General features: G+C 35.7%; 1 protein-coding gene across 2 annotated transcripts in view; it reads right to left on the reverse strand.

The window, feature by feature from the left end:
• PPM1D (protein phosphatase, Mg2+/Mn2+ dependent 1D) overlaps positions 1 to 18,911 on the reverse strand; it is a 44,707-nt gene that overhangs the window by 11,081 nt on the left and 14,715 nt on the right. For both annotated transcript variants that reach the window (XM_072637749.1, XM_072637747.1), the window contains exons 3-4: positions 17,047 to 17,171; positions 2,222 to 2,412 (exon numbers count right to left, since the gene is read on the reverse strand). In XM_072637749.1, coding sequence (XP_072493850.1) covers positions 2,222 to 2,412; positions 17,047 to 17,171 — 316 coding nt within the window. The remainder of the gene's footprint in view (positions 1 to 2,221; positions 2,413 to 17,046; positions 17,172 to 18,911) is intronic.

The raw sequence follows: 18,911 nt of genomic DNA on the forward strand, positions 1-18,911 counted from the left end.
GAGCCTGTAAAGTTAACATAAGGTTAATGGGGGAGGGGGAGGTTTTAAGAGTTAAAGGTTTTCCCCACCCATTAATAAGCCTCCATAACTTTTGTTAATTTCTATTGAGGCACTGGGTCAGATGCTCAGAGCCCTCCAGCTCTTAAAAGTGTATAAATACTCTGAGGTGAGGTTTTACTTTGGGGCTTATTCATTGGAAGCATTTGTTTGGCCAGATGAGACTCTGGGCAGCCTCTAAGGAGCCCCTCGGCTTTGAAAACCCAGATGTTGGTGCTTCTCTCTCTGGTAACTCTGTATGTATGCAATGGTTAGACAACTGGAAGCCTTATCTGGTGCTCTTTATTTCTGTTTGTATTTTCCCCGAAGTTCAGTGTGCTGATTTTTTTCCCCTGAACTAAGTGAATGATATATGTGCTTGATTAAAGTTGATTGCTGACCCCTCAAAAGTTGCTTTCCTTTTAGAAAAACAGATCTAGAGAAATAAAGAGCAACAGACAATGCTTCCAATTGTTTGTCCGTAAGCAATACAAACATTACCCATAAACAGACAGATCTAATTGTCTGACCATTACATATATACAGAGTTATTAGAGACAGAAACAACATCATCTGGGTTTTCAAAGCAGGGAGGCCTCCTTAGCAGCTACCCAGAGTCATCACTTTCAATGATTAAGCCCCAAAGTAAAACCAGAAATTAACAAAAGGTATGGAGGCCCATGAAGATCTTTAGTTCTTCCCCCTACCCACCATTAACATTACAGAGCCCTGGGACTTTGGTTTTTAAGTTACCTCCAAAAACTGTAGTGGCTCTTAAAATGCAATCACCTCCTTCCAGAGTTTCCTTGCTTCTATTCCCTTCCTGTCTTCAATTTGCCCTTCACATAATTTCAGAGGCACACGTCTCATTTCTATCCCCATGCTCAACAGCTTTCAATGGTTTGGGGAAACATGCAAATTCTTCAGTATGGTATTTAAAGCACTCCAATTTCTGGCACTAATCTATCCCTCAAGTCTTATCTCATTACTATTCCTCTTCTGACTCAGTGTTCCAGCCAATCTGAAATACCAGCTAGTCTCATAATCAGTATTTCACACAGGCCAATCCCCCTTACAAATCAACCAATAAACACCTATTAAGCACCTGCTATGTGCCAGGCACTATGCCAAATGGGGAGGATACAAACACAAAGAATAAAACAACCTCTGCTCTCAAAGAAGATACATGTTAATAAGGGAAACATGCTGCTAACATAGTTTGGAGAGCACCAGCAATTGTGGGGATCAAAAAAAGCTTCATATAGAAAGCAGTACTTAAGCTTCTTGAAAGAGCAGAGGGTCTCCATAAGGCACAGGGGAGGAGGGAGAACATTTCAGCTAAGAGGAATGGCCAATAAAAAGACACACAAATGAGAGGAGTGATGTGTGTAAAGAACAGAGAGAAAGCTACTTTTGCTGGATCACAAAGTGTGAGAGGTGTGAAGGAGAGGGAAAAACCATGTCTTAAGTGTCTACTATCCAGTCACTGTGCTAAACAAGAAGGGATTGTATAATACCTAATGTTGGAAAAATAGTTTGGGGATGGGCTGTGAATGGCTTTAAAAAAGATAAAGTAGTTTTTGTTTTGTTTCATCCCTAAAAATGTAATCAGGAACTACTGGAGTTGATTAAGTACAGAAGTGACATGGTCAGATCTGCACTTAAAAAAAGTCACTTCTTATGGAGGATAGACTAGATAGGGGAGAGACTTGGGACAGGAAGAGCAATTAGTAAGCTACTTGAAAAAAATCTAAGAGATAGGTAAGTGATAAGTCCTTGAAGTCAGGCAGAGGCTGAATGAATAAAGAAAGAGAGTAAGACATGAGATTCTTTGAAGGTTAAAAAAAAAATGGCAAGATCTGGCCACTGAAGAGTAGGATGAGGGGGAAATAGGAAATGAGGATAATGCTAAAGTTACAAACCTGGGAGAAAGAAAAAGGGAAGTGTGGAAGAGGGATGAGTTTGGGAGGGAATAAAATGGCTTCTCCTTTCTATATCTTTCTATATAATGGGTTCTGTCAAAGGACATTTTAAAGACAATAAATGTGGGAGCTCTCTGTATAGGTTGCTATTGCACAATCTAAATTAAAAGGAATAGTTAATTTCTATTCAAGGCCTCTGACAATAGTACTTAAAGACCAAAATTAGGACAGCAACATCAAATTATCAAAATCTCTCTTCTCACCATCAAGTACTTTTTCTCCTCCTGGTCCTGGCACATCGCAATGGCATCCTGAGGAGGAATCATGTTCCATAGTCCATCACTGCCCAAGATTATATACTTGTGTTTCCGAGGATCAAGAGTATGTACACTTGTGTCTGGTTCTGGGGACACCACAAATTCTCCAGTGTAAAAATCATAACTCCACAAGTCACCTGATTGGGAGGAAAGCCAGAAGTATTGTTACATAAGTTGGCCACTTTCATTAGTAACTTCTTATACTAAAGCAATTAATAATTCTCAATTGCAAGCAAAGTAGTACATCAGAAACAAAATCTTATCAAGATAACACGGTACAAAGAACTAAGCAAAATTACCTTTAACTTTTCAATACAAGGTAAGAATATGCTTTTGTTGGTATCACTGAGAATTGGTGAGAATAAAACTAATTACTAGAATATTGTAATAAAAGGATCTCTTATTCAAAGAAAGCTAAGAGAAATGGAGAGGGAAATGGTTATTTATCTCTATAAAAATCTACAGATCTAAGTACAGAAGGGTGCTTCACATAAGTGAAAAGAAAAACAAAATTAATGAATGTGGAAGAGCAAAGTGTGGAAGGAAAACATTGTTAATAGCCTCCCTAACACAGACCACAAACTAGCAAAGAAACAAAATATAATAGTGACGGGGAAGGGGGACTGGAGTGAATAGGGGGCAGAGATTGCAATTATTTGGATATATGCATCAGATTCATTCCACTTTTTTTTAAAGCAAATCTATTTAAAATTCTCATCCTGCCTGACAATTTTGTTTCATATATCAAAAGGAAGCAATATAAGGTAACTGCTACTCTAGACATTTGAGCAACAGTGAAGAATGGTCAGTGATATGAAAGTGACAAAAAGAAAAAGTGATATCTGAGAGTCTAGAATAGCAAAGGAAGAGAACACTGGACATGCATGTGCCATGAATTTTAGGAAAGTAGATATCCAAAAGTTAAGAGGAAAAAAATAATTTTGCATCCCAAAGGCTTTAAGGGGAAATGTAGCTCTAGAGGCATGAGAGACCCTAAAGACTTCATATACTGGCTATACAATACATCTCTCTATACAAGATACAAATAATCCTATTTCAGAAGAAAGGAGGAAATATCTAAATCAGTGCGATAAAACTAAGAGTTTAATGCTGAAATCACACTTCAAAAAAGAAGCACACAACAAAAAGAGGGAGGAACATAAAATCAGGAAACAGCAGCATGATTTTTTAAGTCTAAACCTAAGAATAAGTTGAAGTTTATGAAAATTACCAAAGCCAACAAAAGGGCCTTGCTTTACTAGGTACTTGGAGGAAGATGGTGTAATGTTAACAGCCTCCAAAAAAATGAAAGCCAAACCAATCCCTATTTGTTTCCAATGTAAAAGCAAATCTACCGTAAGAATTGATATCCAAAGCAAGTGAGGAAACCACCTACCCACTTAAAATGAGTTTAAGTCTCAAGATCTAAACAAATTTTATTTTTCTGGGTAACAAAAGAATTTAGAATCATTTCTTTGATGATACCTCCATACAAAGTGTCCCAAAAGTCTTAATATAGTTTAAAAATTTTTTTAAACACTAAGACTTTGAGATCCCTTGTACTTTAAGAATTCATGATTCTTCAGTATATATACTCTTTTCATCAAGTCTGATCAGTCAGGAATAAAATGGCCTTTCTTAGTTGCCTCACCCCTAAAATTCTGCACAAGGCAATTAACCTACTGACTGATCTCTCCAAATTTTGCAACGTTTATTCTAGCAAAGCATTCATTTATTGGAATTAACACAGTCTTCAGGAACCCAGGGACACCACACCACCAGGATTAGGTGTCAGAATAGGTATGGAGTAAGTAAGTAATCAGATGCCTGACAAATCAAGTACAAAATTTTAAAAGATACCCAAAATACTCTAATTTTCAAACAGGGGAAGGAGTAGTTTCTGAAAACTAAACAGATATCCTTGATGTGAACTTAAAATTCCAGACTATCTCATTAAACAAATGACTATAGAGCACACAAAGAATTATTTTCACCCATCAGAAACCTAGGCTTTGGCAAACATGAATAGTTTCACTCTTTTACTAAGCCAAAAGGGAAGAAAGAGTTGTGGAAATGTTCTTGGATAAGCTTCTTTTTTTGGTTAAACCCATTAAAAAAAAATCAAAGCAGGCAGTTTCACCTTTTAGATGTTTTACTTGCATTTGAAGGGGTTTTTAAACACTTTTAATTTCAGTTAATTTAAATTCGGTTTTAATTTCAGTTCTATCTCAATTGAGAGACATCAAGTTTAGAATCTTAGAATGATGTAGGAGTCAACTCCCCACCCCCACTAGTTGTATGACCATCATAATTTCTCTGAGCTTCAGTTCCACAACAGTGACATTAAGTAACCTTATTTCATAGGGTTACTGATTGTCAAATTAGAAAATGTTTATTAAGCACTTCATAAAATCTTAAAACATTATATGTCAGCTATTATCATTATTAAGTTTGAAAATTACAGTGATGAGGAAAACAAGAATCACTATGCTATTGTCTAAAGTATATGATCAAGTATTATAAATTACAAATACTCTTTTTAGCCCAAAGAAAGAAAAACAAAGTTAAGACATTAATTTCTCTTTCTTTTGTTCTGAAATCCTTTGGGAATCAAAAGTCCTAAATGAATTTTAAAATGAATGGTTTCTAGACATGAGGTTTCAATAAGTATCAGTAGCTTTTTCTTTCAATAGTTCTGGCCTTTTGCTAAATAATAAAAACTCCTTTGTCTCTTCCCCTTCCTGAGTTTTAATTTCTCCATTAATTCCCATAAATGATACTGACCAATTAAAATGTGCTTAGAGCTCAAGGAATACTTCAAATAAATTACCCTCCTGCCTTGTAGTAAAAACCCTCTGCTGAGCCAGCCTCATTAGCCACGGAGTCAATTCACCTTCCCAGCAGAAAAGAACACAAGCTGCTGCTAAATGGTAATTATAACCCAAGTTTGCTTACATAGTTGCATTCCTCCTCTCTCTTTATACCAGCTCAACAAAGATCACAGCTGATATCAAGATCAAATGAGCATAGAAGGTAGTTAAGATAAATGTTAAGACAGCAATTACAGACTATATAATTGATGCTAAAAAACCTTCAAAAACCATATTTTGACTATTAATTGGATTCAACATTGCCATGCCCAGAAAGAATATAATTTATGGAAGAATTTCGACCCACAAGTCTAAACTCAAGCTCTAAGGAAACAATTTCTAGCCACATTTAGGTTCAGACTCACTATACATCCTAGAATAAAGAACAGTATTTTTCACCTTTAATAAAAGAATTAGGAACTTAATACTGCACAACTTATATTCCATATGAATTTTAAGCTACTGCTCCTGCTCACTTCAAACACTGGCTAATCACCTGTATACATTAGACCAGGGGTGAGGAACCTGCAATCTTGAGGCCACATCAAGGGCTGCACTTGAGGACCTTGCTAGGTTCTATGTTAAAAAACAAAAACAGACTGAAGACATGATTTTAAGGGAATATGACCCAGGAGAGAGAAAGGAGAGGGGAGACAGAGAGACAAAGACAAAAGGGAAGAGAGAGAGACACTTAAAAGCTGACATGACACTGACATGACCAGATCTGGAGAACTCAGAGTTAAAAGAAGGCTGGTTTTAAAGGAATAGAAATCTAGAAAAACTTGTCAGGAGACTTCTATGGACAGTATAGTCAGATGGTAGAGAGATCCTGTATTAGGCGGAGAGAGCCAGAACAGAGGAGGGAATATTCTTCCTCTATAGTATCTCACATAACTTTGTTATAATGAAATATAAGAGGTAGGGGAGAGAGCAGACTAAAAGATACATACTTATCTTTTGAACTTGATAAATAATATTGCTAATAAGAACATGAAGGAGCAGGTTTTCAAGGAAATTAATAAACTGAGTTTTGATTATGTTAAGTTTCAATGTTTTAAAATATTAATCAATCATGGATGTACATTCAAAATTTGTTTTCCTTCTGTTATCTTGCATAACTTGGCTAATGAAAGGCAATTCTCTGAATTTCTTGCCTAAAAGAAAATATGAAAACACTTAAAATATAAGGAAACTATGAAACACTTAAAAATCAATTATGAATTTTTTGCTTCTTCATTTTCTAATTAACTTTCCACTTAGATCTCTAATCCTTTCCTCTTTGGGTTAATAGAATACCTCCATGTCTTTGCCTACCTTTACTTATTAGTTCCTTCCCCCCAACCTTTGTTTAGGGTTCAATATGATTCCCTTAAAGGAGGCAACAGAAAGTCTTCTGCACTAAAGGACAGCAATGCCTATGCTTAAAATTTTACAGAGCCAGTGCTGTTCTCTGCAAACAAACTAAAAACCAAACCAAAAAGCTAACAAACTTTTAAAGTCTAAAGTCCCTGATAACATTCTACCTCAAATTCAAACTGGTTCCAGAAGGACTTGTCTCCTGTATCTCATGTCCATTTTTCTATATTCCCTGACAAACTGTGAGCAAGTGATCAATATCTGATCCTGTTTAAGTATTGTACTATCCACTTTCATCCCTCTGTCAATCATCCCTATATCAAATGAAATAATATTTGTAAAATGCTTAGAACATGCCTAGCACTGTTCCCTTTCCCCTCTTCTCCAAGGTCAGTCCTTCAAGCCAAATTCAAACCCTAATTTAATTTCTAACCCTTTTCTCATTCTTCAGCAACCTCTCAAACTGCTGACACTGCTAACTAACCACAACCCCTTTTCCTTAGTTACTCTGTCTTCCTATCCTTCTGATGACTCTTCTGGCTACCTGTGTTCTTTTAAACCTCTTTGGAAAAGCCCCCAAAGTTCTAATTCTTGGTTTTTCTTCCCTTTCCCTCTCTTCCAACTTTTCTTGCACTCCCTTCCTCTATCACAACAGAGAAATTATCTATGACTTCCATCATAACCTCATTATTGCCAATTCTCTCAGCGACATCTCTAGTTCCAACACTCCATATTCAAGTTCCAATCCTTCATTTCCAACAGTCCAAAAGCCAATTTTACTTACTTCCTTCCCCTCATTGACTCAAACTAAAAATGTCCAAGACCGAAATCTACCTCCTTCTTCCATTCTAAACTCCCCTAAATGTCTAACTCATTTATGATACAAAAGTCTTTTTTGTATCTTTGATGCCTCCTCTTCTTTCATCAACTACATAAACATTTCATCAAAGTCCCACAAATTCTTTCTTTAAAATGTTCTGTCAGTTTGTATTATTTATATTTCTGAAGTTATCAAAACTGAAAGCAGCAACAAGACTTTTCGTACACCCAATATGTATATATCATTAGATTCAAATGACTACAAACATCATAACAAAGTTAAGAATATTTTATTATAATAATTCAAAGCAAAGTGTTGCCAAATGCCACTGAGCTCTAATGAAGACTCCTTTGGGAGATTTTAAGAGCAGCCAAAGTCATGAGTAGTAAATATTCAAAGAACTAATCACCATAATAACACATACAAAAGATGCCTTTAATATTGGTACAGGAAGTTCAGATGGGGATTCTCCAAATAGGTCTGCCAATCAAACATAATTCCACATATATCCATATACAAAATACTATGATTTTGATAAATTTAGCTTTCCATAAACAAATGATAACATGCTATAGAAATTTTTAACATGCTGAACAGGTTAATTTGCTTAAAAGTTGGCACAATTCTTTCTGTCTTCTAATTTTTACCATTAAGAGAGCACTATCAACAAATTATCAGGTAGTAGTTTATTTCAGGATTGTTAGGAAGAAATACACTAATTCCTGGAATTCATGGTAAGGCCAAAATCATTTAAGCAAAGTAAGAAGCAAGACAATTTAAAGCCATCTTGCTATCCCAACTAACACAGATCAACGTTGAAAGAAAAAGAGTTTCTCATTAAATAGAATAGCTCACAATCTGATGATTTGATGTAAAGAACATCAAGGACTAAGAAAAAGTGAGAAAACTTAGAATTTGCAACAGAGCTTATTGTGAGGTTTCAAGGTGATTTTGCTGATTAAAATTTTTGCTATGCTATGTTGCTTTTGGGCAATCTACTTACCTTCTCAGTACACCTCAGTGTCCTCATCTACAAAATAGGGTTAATATCTATCTCAGTGTCACTCTGAAGATTTAGAAATATGAAGTTTTGTTTATACTTACTTATACTCTGAAAAGATTTTTAACAAGGATTTCCCCTATTATGTGACAGCTTTTAAGCTCTTGCTATTCATTTTTCAAAAATATTTTATTTTCCCAATTATTTGTAAAGATAAGTTGTAACATTTTTTTTAAAACTTTCAGTTCCAAATTTTCTCCCTCATCTCCTCTTTCCCTGAAAGAGTAAGTAAGTATATAGGTTATACATATGAAATCATTCATGCTATTCATTTTAACTCAAATGTTTGTTTTAAACACCCATTACTGAGTCTATAGTCCACTAAAACCCCAAAATCTTTTTTCAGAAAAAAGCTGCTAACCATGCCTCCTTCCACTTTGTACTTGGGAAACTGATTTCTTCTAACCCAAAATAGTTATCTACCCGTATAAACTTCAACTTCTTGTTAATTCTGGCCCGATATTCTGTGGTTTCCAATTCTACCATTTACTGAGTTTCTTTGAGACATATGCAAATTCTGTAAGCATTACATCCATGCCTTTATCCAATAATGTTAAACAGAACCAGGGCTAAGAACAGAGCTTTGATTTACTGGCAGCTACTGACCTAAGTCACACACTGTTCTTTGAATCCAAGAGTTCAACCATTTCAGAGTTCAAACTATCTAAAATGTTATCCAGCCCTTAGTTTCCCATCTAATCCACAAAGATATCATGAGAAATACCTTGCTCAAATACAAGTCTAAGCCTAAAACACTTCCATCATCTACCAGGTCAGTAACCCTATCAAAAGAGAATATGAAATTGAAACCTATGGCCTAAGGGGCCCTAACCAATACTGGCCCAGGAGGAGGGAAGATGAAGGTGGGGATGGGAACAGACATACAAACAGGATATAACCACCAGATGAGGTGGGGCATGACTGACATTTACTTAAGGTCTCACAAATCATGCCTCTAATAACACATTCTAGAAAGTTTCCAGAAATTAAAAACCAAACTCATTGGTTTTGAATTTGAAAATGCTTGCTTCTTCTCAAGTAAAATACTCAGAACATTTTCCTTTCTCCGGACATAATTGGCCCCCAGTAAATCAATCATGCTCACTGTACTCAATATGTGACCCTTGACAGCAAATCATATATCATCTTTAGCTTGAATGATCTCATCAGTAAAATAATGGATTTAAACAAGATGATCCTTGGGTCTCTTCCATTTCTAAGATTCTGTGATTCTATGAAGGGAGCAGTGTGGTCAAGTACAAAGATCACTGGCCTTGGAGTGAGGACCTACATTCAATCTAGCCTCAATCACACTTATTTATTGGGGTGATCTTGGGCAAATCACTTAACCACTCTGGGATTTAATTTCCTCGCTTGTAAAACAAGGGAGCTTGATCAATAAGATTCCAGGTGCTACCAACTGCTGATAAGAGGTGATAAACTCAAGGTGCAGAATAAGACAAATTTCTGAATAGAGTCAATGTGTGAATTTGTTTTGCTCAACTCTGTATACTTGCTGAAGTATTTTTTCTTTCTTTTTGTTTTCAATGGGGGGAAGGAATATAAGGCAGGAAAGAAAGAAGGAAGAAGGGCTAAGGATATAATAGATTCTTTCCCCCATCACCATCACACACAAAAAAGGAAGAGCACCGAGGCATTTTTTAATACAAAGAAAGAAATAGAAGGAAAGTCAGAAAGAATCAGACAAAAACAATTTAGAAAATTACATGCTGAATTTATCATTTAAAAAAAAGCAAACTGTACATAAGAGATGTGTATAAAAAATCATGTATCACAGAGGAAACTGCAAAAATAAAACAAAATTAAGAGGTTGAATTAAGACTCTGAGATTCCTTCCAGCTATAAATCTTTGACTCTATGACCCAAAAACATATTGAAAATCTAACTGAACTTTCATTTGTAAACCACAAGAGGGCAGCTCTGCTATAATTTTAGCAGTCAAAATTGATGCTAGTATTATTGATCTATTCCTACAAAATTATGATCTATTAAATTCCCTCAAAGTAAACAAGATGTAAAAAAAAAAAATACAATAAAGATAACAGTAAAAAATAGCTAACAAGCATAAACTTGGCAATGGACATCTGATATTAATCAAGAGCCAAAAAAAATAATAATAATAACATGCTACATTAGATGATATGTGCTCAAAACTAAAAATAAGTGTCAAACTTTTTTTTTAAAGCAGGGAACTAAAAGTGACAGTAAATAAATATGATTATCTCTTTCTTGATCAATATATTAGTATAACACCCAAGAGGACAGTGGAGAGACAAATGGTGGGTGGGGAGCAAAAATGGGTTAAACAACAAATAAGTAACGAACTTCAAAGAACTGGAATAAAAGATGTCAATAAGGTATGAGTGAAAATTGGGATAACATGTGGACAAGTGCTCCACTGACACCTTTTCCGTGTCAGGAGAAATTGAGGAAGAGATCTTCATATAAAATGAAACAATACGTTACCTTGAGAGTCAATTACAATTAAAAGCTATTGTATACTAATGCTGCCTCTCCTGAACTAAGTCTAAAAACAAGAGAAGAGGTACAAAAAAAATTTTAAGTAGAATTCATGTTACTAGGTTACCCAGTAATTTGGATTTGATTCTCAAGAGAACTGAAATTCTGACTGCTTAAGAACTACACAAAATAGGTTACTAAACATTTAGTTAACAAATATTTATTGTATACTTGCTGATTTTTCTGTACCCATAAGGGATTTTGCTTATTGTTATGGAGGACAAATAAAAAACCTAGCTGTTTCCTGCCCCTTAAAGGCTTAGTAATCCATGAGGGAGGAAAGACACAAACTAGGCAACATGTGATTAAGTTTTATAAAGTCTAGTAGGTATGCAGAAGAAAAGATAATTTCTAACTGTTAAGCTTTGACATTTGGCTGGGTTGCAGGAAGACCTGGGAGACCAGGACAAGAAAAGGCACTAGCAGGAAAAGGAAAGTGGTTGTTGCTGCTGTTTTTGTCCTTTGTTCTGGAAGAGGACAATGACATCAGGAAAATGATGACATGACTTGCAGTTGACTTGGATTTGAGTGAGGGAGGGCTGTGCAGGTCACCAGCTTTTCTCCTCCAGAGCCATATCAGTCCAATGGTCAAAGATTCATCACGACTAATGGCGATGGCCCAGGATGCACTGGGAGACACTGGCCCTTTTAGGCTAAGGTTTTTTCAGATTCTTACCAGGATAAGGAAAGGCATACAAGTAAGAAAAGGAAAAATTTGTTTAGAGAACAGCAAATAATTCCATTTGGCTGCAGAAAGTACACAGAGAGAAGAAGGTGAGACCCTTAGGGCCTGATTTTTTCAATTGTACTTATCTGGCAACAAATGTACCCAAGTATTATACACTGCTCTCCTAAAGTAATCAAATGTTTGAATATCTTCATGTCTTATACCTGTACCACTATACATGCATGAAAAATGAGGTAGAAAATTGATGGTACTTTTTATAGCCAATAAGCTTCTTGAGAACAAAGACTTCACCTCTGCATCCTCCTCCATAGCATACAGAAGACTACCCTGACCTTGTATTCAGTAGTCATCTAAATAATGAGTTGACTAAAGTAATGATTTGTATTAAAATGTTCTACTAGAGAGCCACAAGTCTTTGGTCCTAGCTAAGATTTTTGTCAATGATAAGGACAAGGATAAGGACATAGAAAGCATTCCTTTTTTGGGGGATGGGAGGAAGGGAAGGCAGTTGGGGTTAAGTAACACACCCCTAGTGTTAAGTGTCTGAGGTCACATTTGAACTTGGGTCCTCCTGACTCCAGGTCTGGTGCTCTACCCACTGCATCACCTAGTTGTCCCTTAGAAGGTAGTCTTAACAAATGTGCATAAGACACAAAGGTAAATGGATTAGTACAGATAACAGACTCAAGATTTAAAATTATCTTGAAAGCAGTCACCTAGTATTTGGACGGTATTAAGCCAGTCCAACTACATGGCATTATAGCAAAATATGTTGTACAGTATAAACAGTGCTGGGCTTGAAGTCAGAAGATCCAACTCCAAATCCAGTTTTGTCACTGACTACATGTGTCTTTGGTAAAGTCACAGTAACTCTGTCTGGTTCAGTTTCCCTATTTGTAAAGTGTAATAAAAATACTTGTAAACTATATCTTCATAAAATTGTTGCAATAATCAAATGAAATAAAGGATGTAAAAAGCACTGTCATCACCCTAAAGCACAACAGGAATTTGAGCTATTGCAGGATTTCATCTTTGTTTCAGATAATAAATGTAAAGCCCTGAATTTTAAGTTCACACACACACACACACACACACACACACACACACACACACACACACAGAATATAAGCTAGGAAAGACTAGTTTTTACAGCACTTCATGTGAAACAGATTTAGTGGTACTAGTAGATCTAAGATTAATGTATTATGCAGATCCCCCAAAATCCTAACACAGTATTAGGCAGCATTAACGGAAATAGACTTCAGACATCATTTCATTAGTTAAATTATATTAGCAATATTAAGCTTCATTCTGCAAACCATACTTTTAAGAAGGATGCTAACAAACTTGAGTATTATTCAGGAGGAGACAATAAATTAAGTGAGGAGTCTAGAAATTATCTCGAGAAAATGATGAAGGAACTGGACATGTGTAACCTAAAGAGAGAGAAAGACATAGTACATTAACTTAAAATATTTAAAAGCTTGACAGATGAAAGGATTAGACAGGTTCTGTGCTACTACAGAGTACATAGTCAAGAATAGAGTATTATCAGGAAGTTAGGAAAGTATACTAGTCTTCAAATCACACTCCTTTCACCAGGCCTATACTCAACGAGGGGCAAGAACTCTGTAACAAAAGATCTCCAGTAATGAATTTTAAGAAATGGCTTATGAAGTGGTCTGGTCACTATCCCCAAGAGGTATTTAAGTAGAAGCAGATCCTAAAGAGACTAGGAAGTCTGACTAAAGCATCTCTAAAGACCCTTTGAAATTTAAGATTTAATGAGATAAAATAGAATTTTCAAAACATAAGATTTAGTGGTTCTTAGGGTGAATTGAGCACTAGAAGTTTCAAATAAAATAATGAGAATACAGTAATGGCAAAGAAAACAAAGAAACTTTAGCAAACTTGATTCCCAATCTAATACCTGAAAGAGACTTGACTGGATTTCATCCCTCTGTGAACTTCTTCCACTGACAGACTCCATCATGCTTCTTAAGCAATCCCTCCTCTCTCTACTGTCCACTTCTTTTAAAAGCTTCTTTTTATGTGATGTCTTCCTTCAACAGAATGTGAATGTACGTCCTTTGAGGGGAGGTACTGTTTTTCTTTTTGCTTCTATTTGTATTCCTAATATGTAAGACAGTACCTGGCATACATATTATAGTATACTGGGCTTAATAAAATCCATGTTGATCTGACAGATTACAATGCCCACTATTGGTCTTCAAAATTGTAGGAGAGTGAGGGGAAAAAACACCTAAAAGTGGCAAAATTCCTGGAAATACACCTCATTCTTAACTAATCTAGCCCTCAGATCATACTCCTTTCACCAGGCCTCTATTTAACTCCCTTCCCATCTGGACCTACCAGATGTAGGGGTAAGTAATGCTCTAGTAAGAGTAGAAAATCTAAGTAAACTAAACATCCCTTCTCCTGGTCAAAGAATAATGAATTGCTCTTACCCTCTAGAATACAGAATTCCAGAACAATCCATTCCCCGCTCTAACATGCTTCAAAAATAAAGCAGTCATTTTGCATACTGCATTATATATAATCTATATCAAACTGCTTGCCTTCCCAAGAAGAGAGGAGGAAAGGGAGAGAATTTGGAACTCAAATTAAAATGAATGCTAAAAATTATTTTTACGTGTAATTGGGAAAAAATATAGAAATAAAAAATAAGGCAGTAAGCATTTATGAAAATTCTATAGATTTATTGACTAGTTCAAAAAGACAAATATTTTATGCAATAGAATGATCTAGAATTCACTCTCTTTCTACACATACACACACACACACACACACACACACACACACACACACACACACACACACACATTTATATCTGACAATGAAACAGGCCTCCCTGGACTTATTTCTCATCTGCAAAATGTAAGTGAGGAGAGCAGCCTTTTATATCTTTGAGCACAGAATGGAAGAGTTCCTCCTTTAAACCTTCCCACTCCACCTTCACACAACATCTGTAAAACCAGCTCAACAACTCTGTTCAGTTAGCATATGGACAACAGTATATCTTCATATCCCTAACTAGTCACACCCGAGTCATTTATTTCCACAAGTAATTGCTCTAACAATCTTTATTCTATAAGCAAGCATGCCAAAACTGACATTGTATAACTAGTGCCAGAGAAAATTATATAGGTTTGGTCTCAAACATAAAAATAGAAAACAGTCCATTCAGTCATATTGTAAAGTCTATTACTCAAAAAAGTTCTCCATAAATGAATGAATGAAAAAGTATTTTTTATGAATTTATAATGTGCTAAGCACTAGGGATACAAAGAGAAAAGACAGTTTTTTCTCTCTCCTTCACCTGTATTTGCACGGAGCAGGGCTTTGGTTAGCCCAGAAATATAAAGTAAAATTCAGTCTCCACAAAAGAAAGAAGTATATCCTTTGGATCTTGGCTAAAAAGGATTTCCAAGTACAAAGTCCCTGCAAAAACCATTTTCCATCAGTCTCACACAAGTTTAACTGTTAGAGGTCATTTAAAGAAAAAGGTATTATGAATTCAAGATCTTAAATTTGCTAACAGTGGAACTAGCGAAGAACACTGGTACTGTAAGGTAACTGGTATTTTCATTTTCTCCTTCCTGCACTTAGCAGGCCTTAGAAATAATCTTCATACAAGAAGGAGCTATCTGGGTCATCCCTTTCTGTATACAGGCAGCAGGCAAAAACTTTCATTAGCTTAGTGAGAGAAATTGGGCTAAAATTTAATTGGGCTTTTAAACATTTTTTAAACCCAAGAGACACAAAGAGAAGTTTAAAAAGTATGAAAATCCACCAAATGTAAAGATCTTTATCCATGCACAGCACTGAGAAACAAAAATAATTCACAGAGAAGAGCAGAAGAAAAAACTATTTATTGGACACTGGGCCTTATCCTCACTTAGGTCATTGATTCGCTGTATTGAAGCATTTTAAGTTTACTACAGCTTCAATTTACCAATCTTTAAAACAGGGCTACTGATAATTAATCCCTTGCAAAGCATTTAAGATCTCTGGGAAAAAACTGTGTGTACACACACACACACACACACACACACACACACACACACACACTTCAAATGTATTTAAGAAAGCATGAAAGAGACTAGTTTTGTTTTAGTTACCATTCTGTGATGCAGTACAGTAAATGTTGGGGGGGTTTGCTAGAACCATGGATAAAGAACTACATGCTAAGATGCTAAGGAGAGGTCTTTCTCCAGAAGTTGTTACTCTGCCAGGAAACAGAAATCATTTACATGTATATGTCTCATAACAGAAACAAAATAGCACCTCATGGCATGAGAAACAAACAGCTCTAGTCCACAGATCTCATCCTCCCTCAAATGGACACTGCCCTAAGATAAAACCAGAAGAACATACCAATCTGTACTTCTACTTCTACTCTGAAAAAAATTGTAACCTCCTCAGAAAGCAGATTTTCTTTTAACAAATAACCTTCCTATATAAAAGTCTAGATATTATATTCTAAAAGTCATGGACAGGATGAATAATAATCAGGATCTCAAAAGGTTTTGCCAAAAATGACCAAAACTGGCAAGTTTCAAGAAGTAACTTATATTTAAGTATTTCCAAAGAGAAAATGTATATAAAGAATAAACTGTTGATTCATACCACTCCTCCCCAACACACACAACTATCCCCCATGGCAGAGCCATGGGGAATACTACCAGGGCAGAATTATGTATATGTTGTCAGATGCTTTAATCAGCTTTCACTTAATTGTTTTTTGTCAAAAAGAAAAAAAATAGGATTTAATCTGGAAGAGGGGAGGTGGAAAACATGACTCATAAAGAAAAAAGTCAGGGGTAAGACCTAAAAAAAAGTATTTTCTTTAAAAAAAGGAAGAAAATATATTTAGCTGAGCTACACCACCCCTCTCCTTAACCAGTCAAGTATTAGGCATGCCTCTTTACTACGAACACAGAAACAAATTTGCATTCATTAAGATGGTTAGAAAATTGCCTCTTTCCTCTATTTAAGGCAATTCATCTCTAGCTGAAGACAAAAAGACCTTTGTAGGAAGGAAACTATCAGAGGAAATCTCTTAATTAACTGAGAGGATAAAATAGGGAAGGCATTCCTAAGTAGCTTTAAAGGCTATATGAGGTCCAGATACCTGCTAATGAGATAGTGTCTACTAAAATACATCAACAATTTTATGATTTAAAAGACTGCGATGGCAAAGTTTTCAGAGATAATAACAACTTTGATGAGATTATATACAGTACCAGGTTAACACAGTGGTCTTCCTCTTCACTTAACAATGCACTTTTAATAAGGAGTTCAAAATGCTAAGTTATTCTTTCCAAAACATGCCAGTTAAAAATACCCCTCCTTCAGTCTGCTAACTGGTAGTGAAGCTTATAAGATCCTACTCAACTTGTAAGACCTGCTTACCAAGTGCTCTTGCAACTGCTAAGAAGGGGATCTGGTCAATAACTGTGCTTCTTCGAACAGGACCATTATGAGTAAGTCGAGGTCGTTTCCAAACAACACGGTTAACCCCAGATTTGTTGATCACACTAAAAAAAGAAAAAAGTAAAACAAAGGTGACTAAAGTAACATAAATAGACTAGTTTAACTTTTTTTCCTCTTTCACTATGTTTTACTAGGGCAGTTAATACAAACTTAAGACTGAAAATAGCTTCACTGAAATAAATATTTGAGTACTCATTCCAAATTAAAATCTAGACATCATAGGGGATAGAAAAAGGATCTAATCCATGTTCTCAAGAGAAATATTGGGCTACAAGAAAAATTAAACAATGTAAAAATTAAGCATTAGTAGGGCAAGCTTAAGACACTTAGACACCATTATGCATGCAGCTAGCAGGTACTGATCAACTCCATGCAAACGTGACAGTAATACGATCAGACAATTATTTTAAGATTAACGTGGTGGTGATGTATGAATGAATTAAAGGAGCATAAAAGGCTGAATCCAGGAAGCTATATAAGTAGTCCAAGAATAGGATGAAAAAAACCTGAATGAAGACTACTGACAACAGGAAAAAAGGAAGGGATATAACGAGATAGTGTCAGGAATACATATGAGGAATGGATGTGACAGGTCAAAGTTTATGACAACTCCAACATTTTGATCTTATGTGATAAGATGATGGATGGTTCCATTAGCAGAAAAAGTTATTTCTAGGGTACAGGGATTTCTGTTTTAATTATACTGAGTTTGAAGTGATAATGGGACATTTTTTCACTTGGATGTCCAACAGGCAATCAGAAATGCAAAACTGTACTCTCTTCGTGAACAAATCAGCACTGAAAATACGTGTGTGTGTGTGCACGCACATATATGGGGGATGTATACATATACATATATATATATGTATATGTATATGTGTGTATACACATACACACACACACACACTGTATCCTGGAGGTGACAGACATAGAGGTGTTAGATGAAGCCAAGAGACTGAGTGAATATGAGCTCTGCATGAGAATCCAGTGACCAAAGACTGTACTTAACCAATGTCCACATTTAGAAAGGAAAGGAATAAAAATCTAAGAAAGAGAGGCATAATCAAGTGAATATAGTATCATGAAAACCAAATAAACAGTATTTCAAAAAGAAAGGAGTAGCACATTATCAAAAATGCAGAAGTTCAAAGAGATTAAGGACTAAAAAGGCAACTAAATGTGACAATTATAAGGCACTTTCAAGAGTTTAGTTCTACAACTGCAGTACAAAGTTAAAGGTAGAATCCAGGTTTCAATGAGTTCCTGGGAGAGAGGAGAAGTAAAGAATGCACAGATAGATGTAGACAATTCATTCTAAAAAAATGGAAGAAGAGACATAGGACAATAAGAGAACAACACAGAAAGAATTTTTCCAATATGGAAAATACATATTTTTAATTTTATTCTGAACTTAGAAAAGGAGATTTGTCTACAGGAAACTGCAAATCTATTACATACAGCTTGCTTTTGTTAAGTATAGAATAATTTCAGGGTAGAGCCAAGATGGTAGAGAAACAGCACAGACTTTCTAGAGCGTTCCCGCTAAACCCAGCCAAATATCTGTAAAAACTGACTCTAAACAAATGCTGGAGATGCAGAACCCACAGAATGATAGAGTGAAGCAAATCTCCAGCCCAAGACAGCCTGGAAGATCATCAGGAAGAGTCTATTGAGCCACGCTGGGAGCAGAGTTCAGAGAGCAGACTGAATCTCTCACACCTGTGGTGGTTTCCACACTTGATGACCCCAAAACGCTGAGGATAAATTGGAAGATCAGTGGAAAA

The sequence above is a fragment of the Notamacropus eugenii genome, chromosome 2 (genome assembly GCF_028372415.1).
Source record: "Notamacropus eugenii isolate mMacEug1 chromosome 2, mMacEug1.pri_v2, whole genome shotgun sequence".
Lineage (NCBI taxonomy): Eukaryota > Metazoa > Chordata > Mammalia > Diprotodontia > Macropodidae > Notamacropus > Notamacropus eugenii.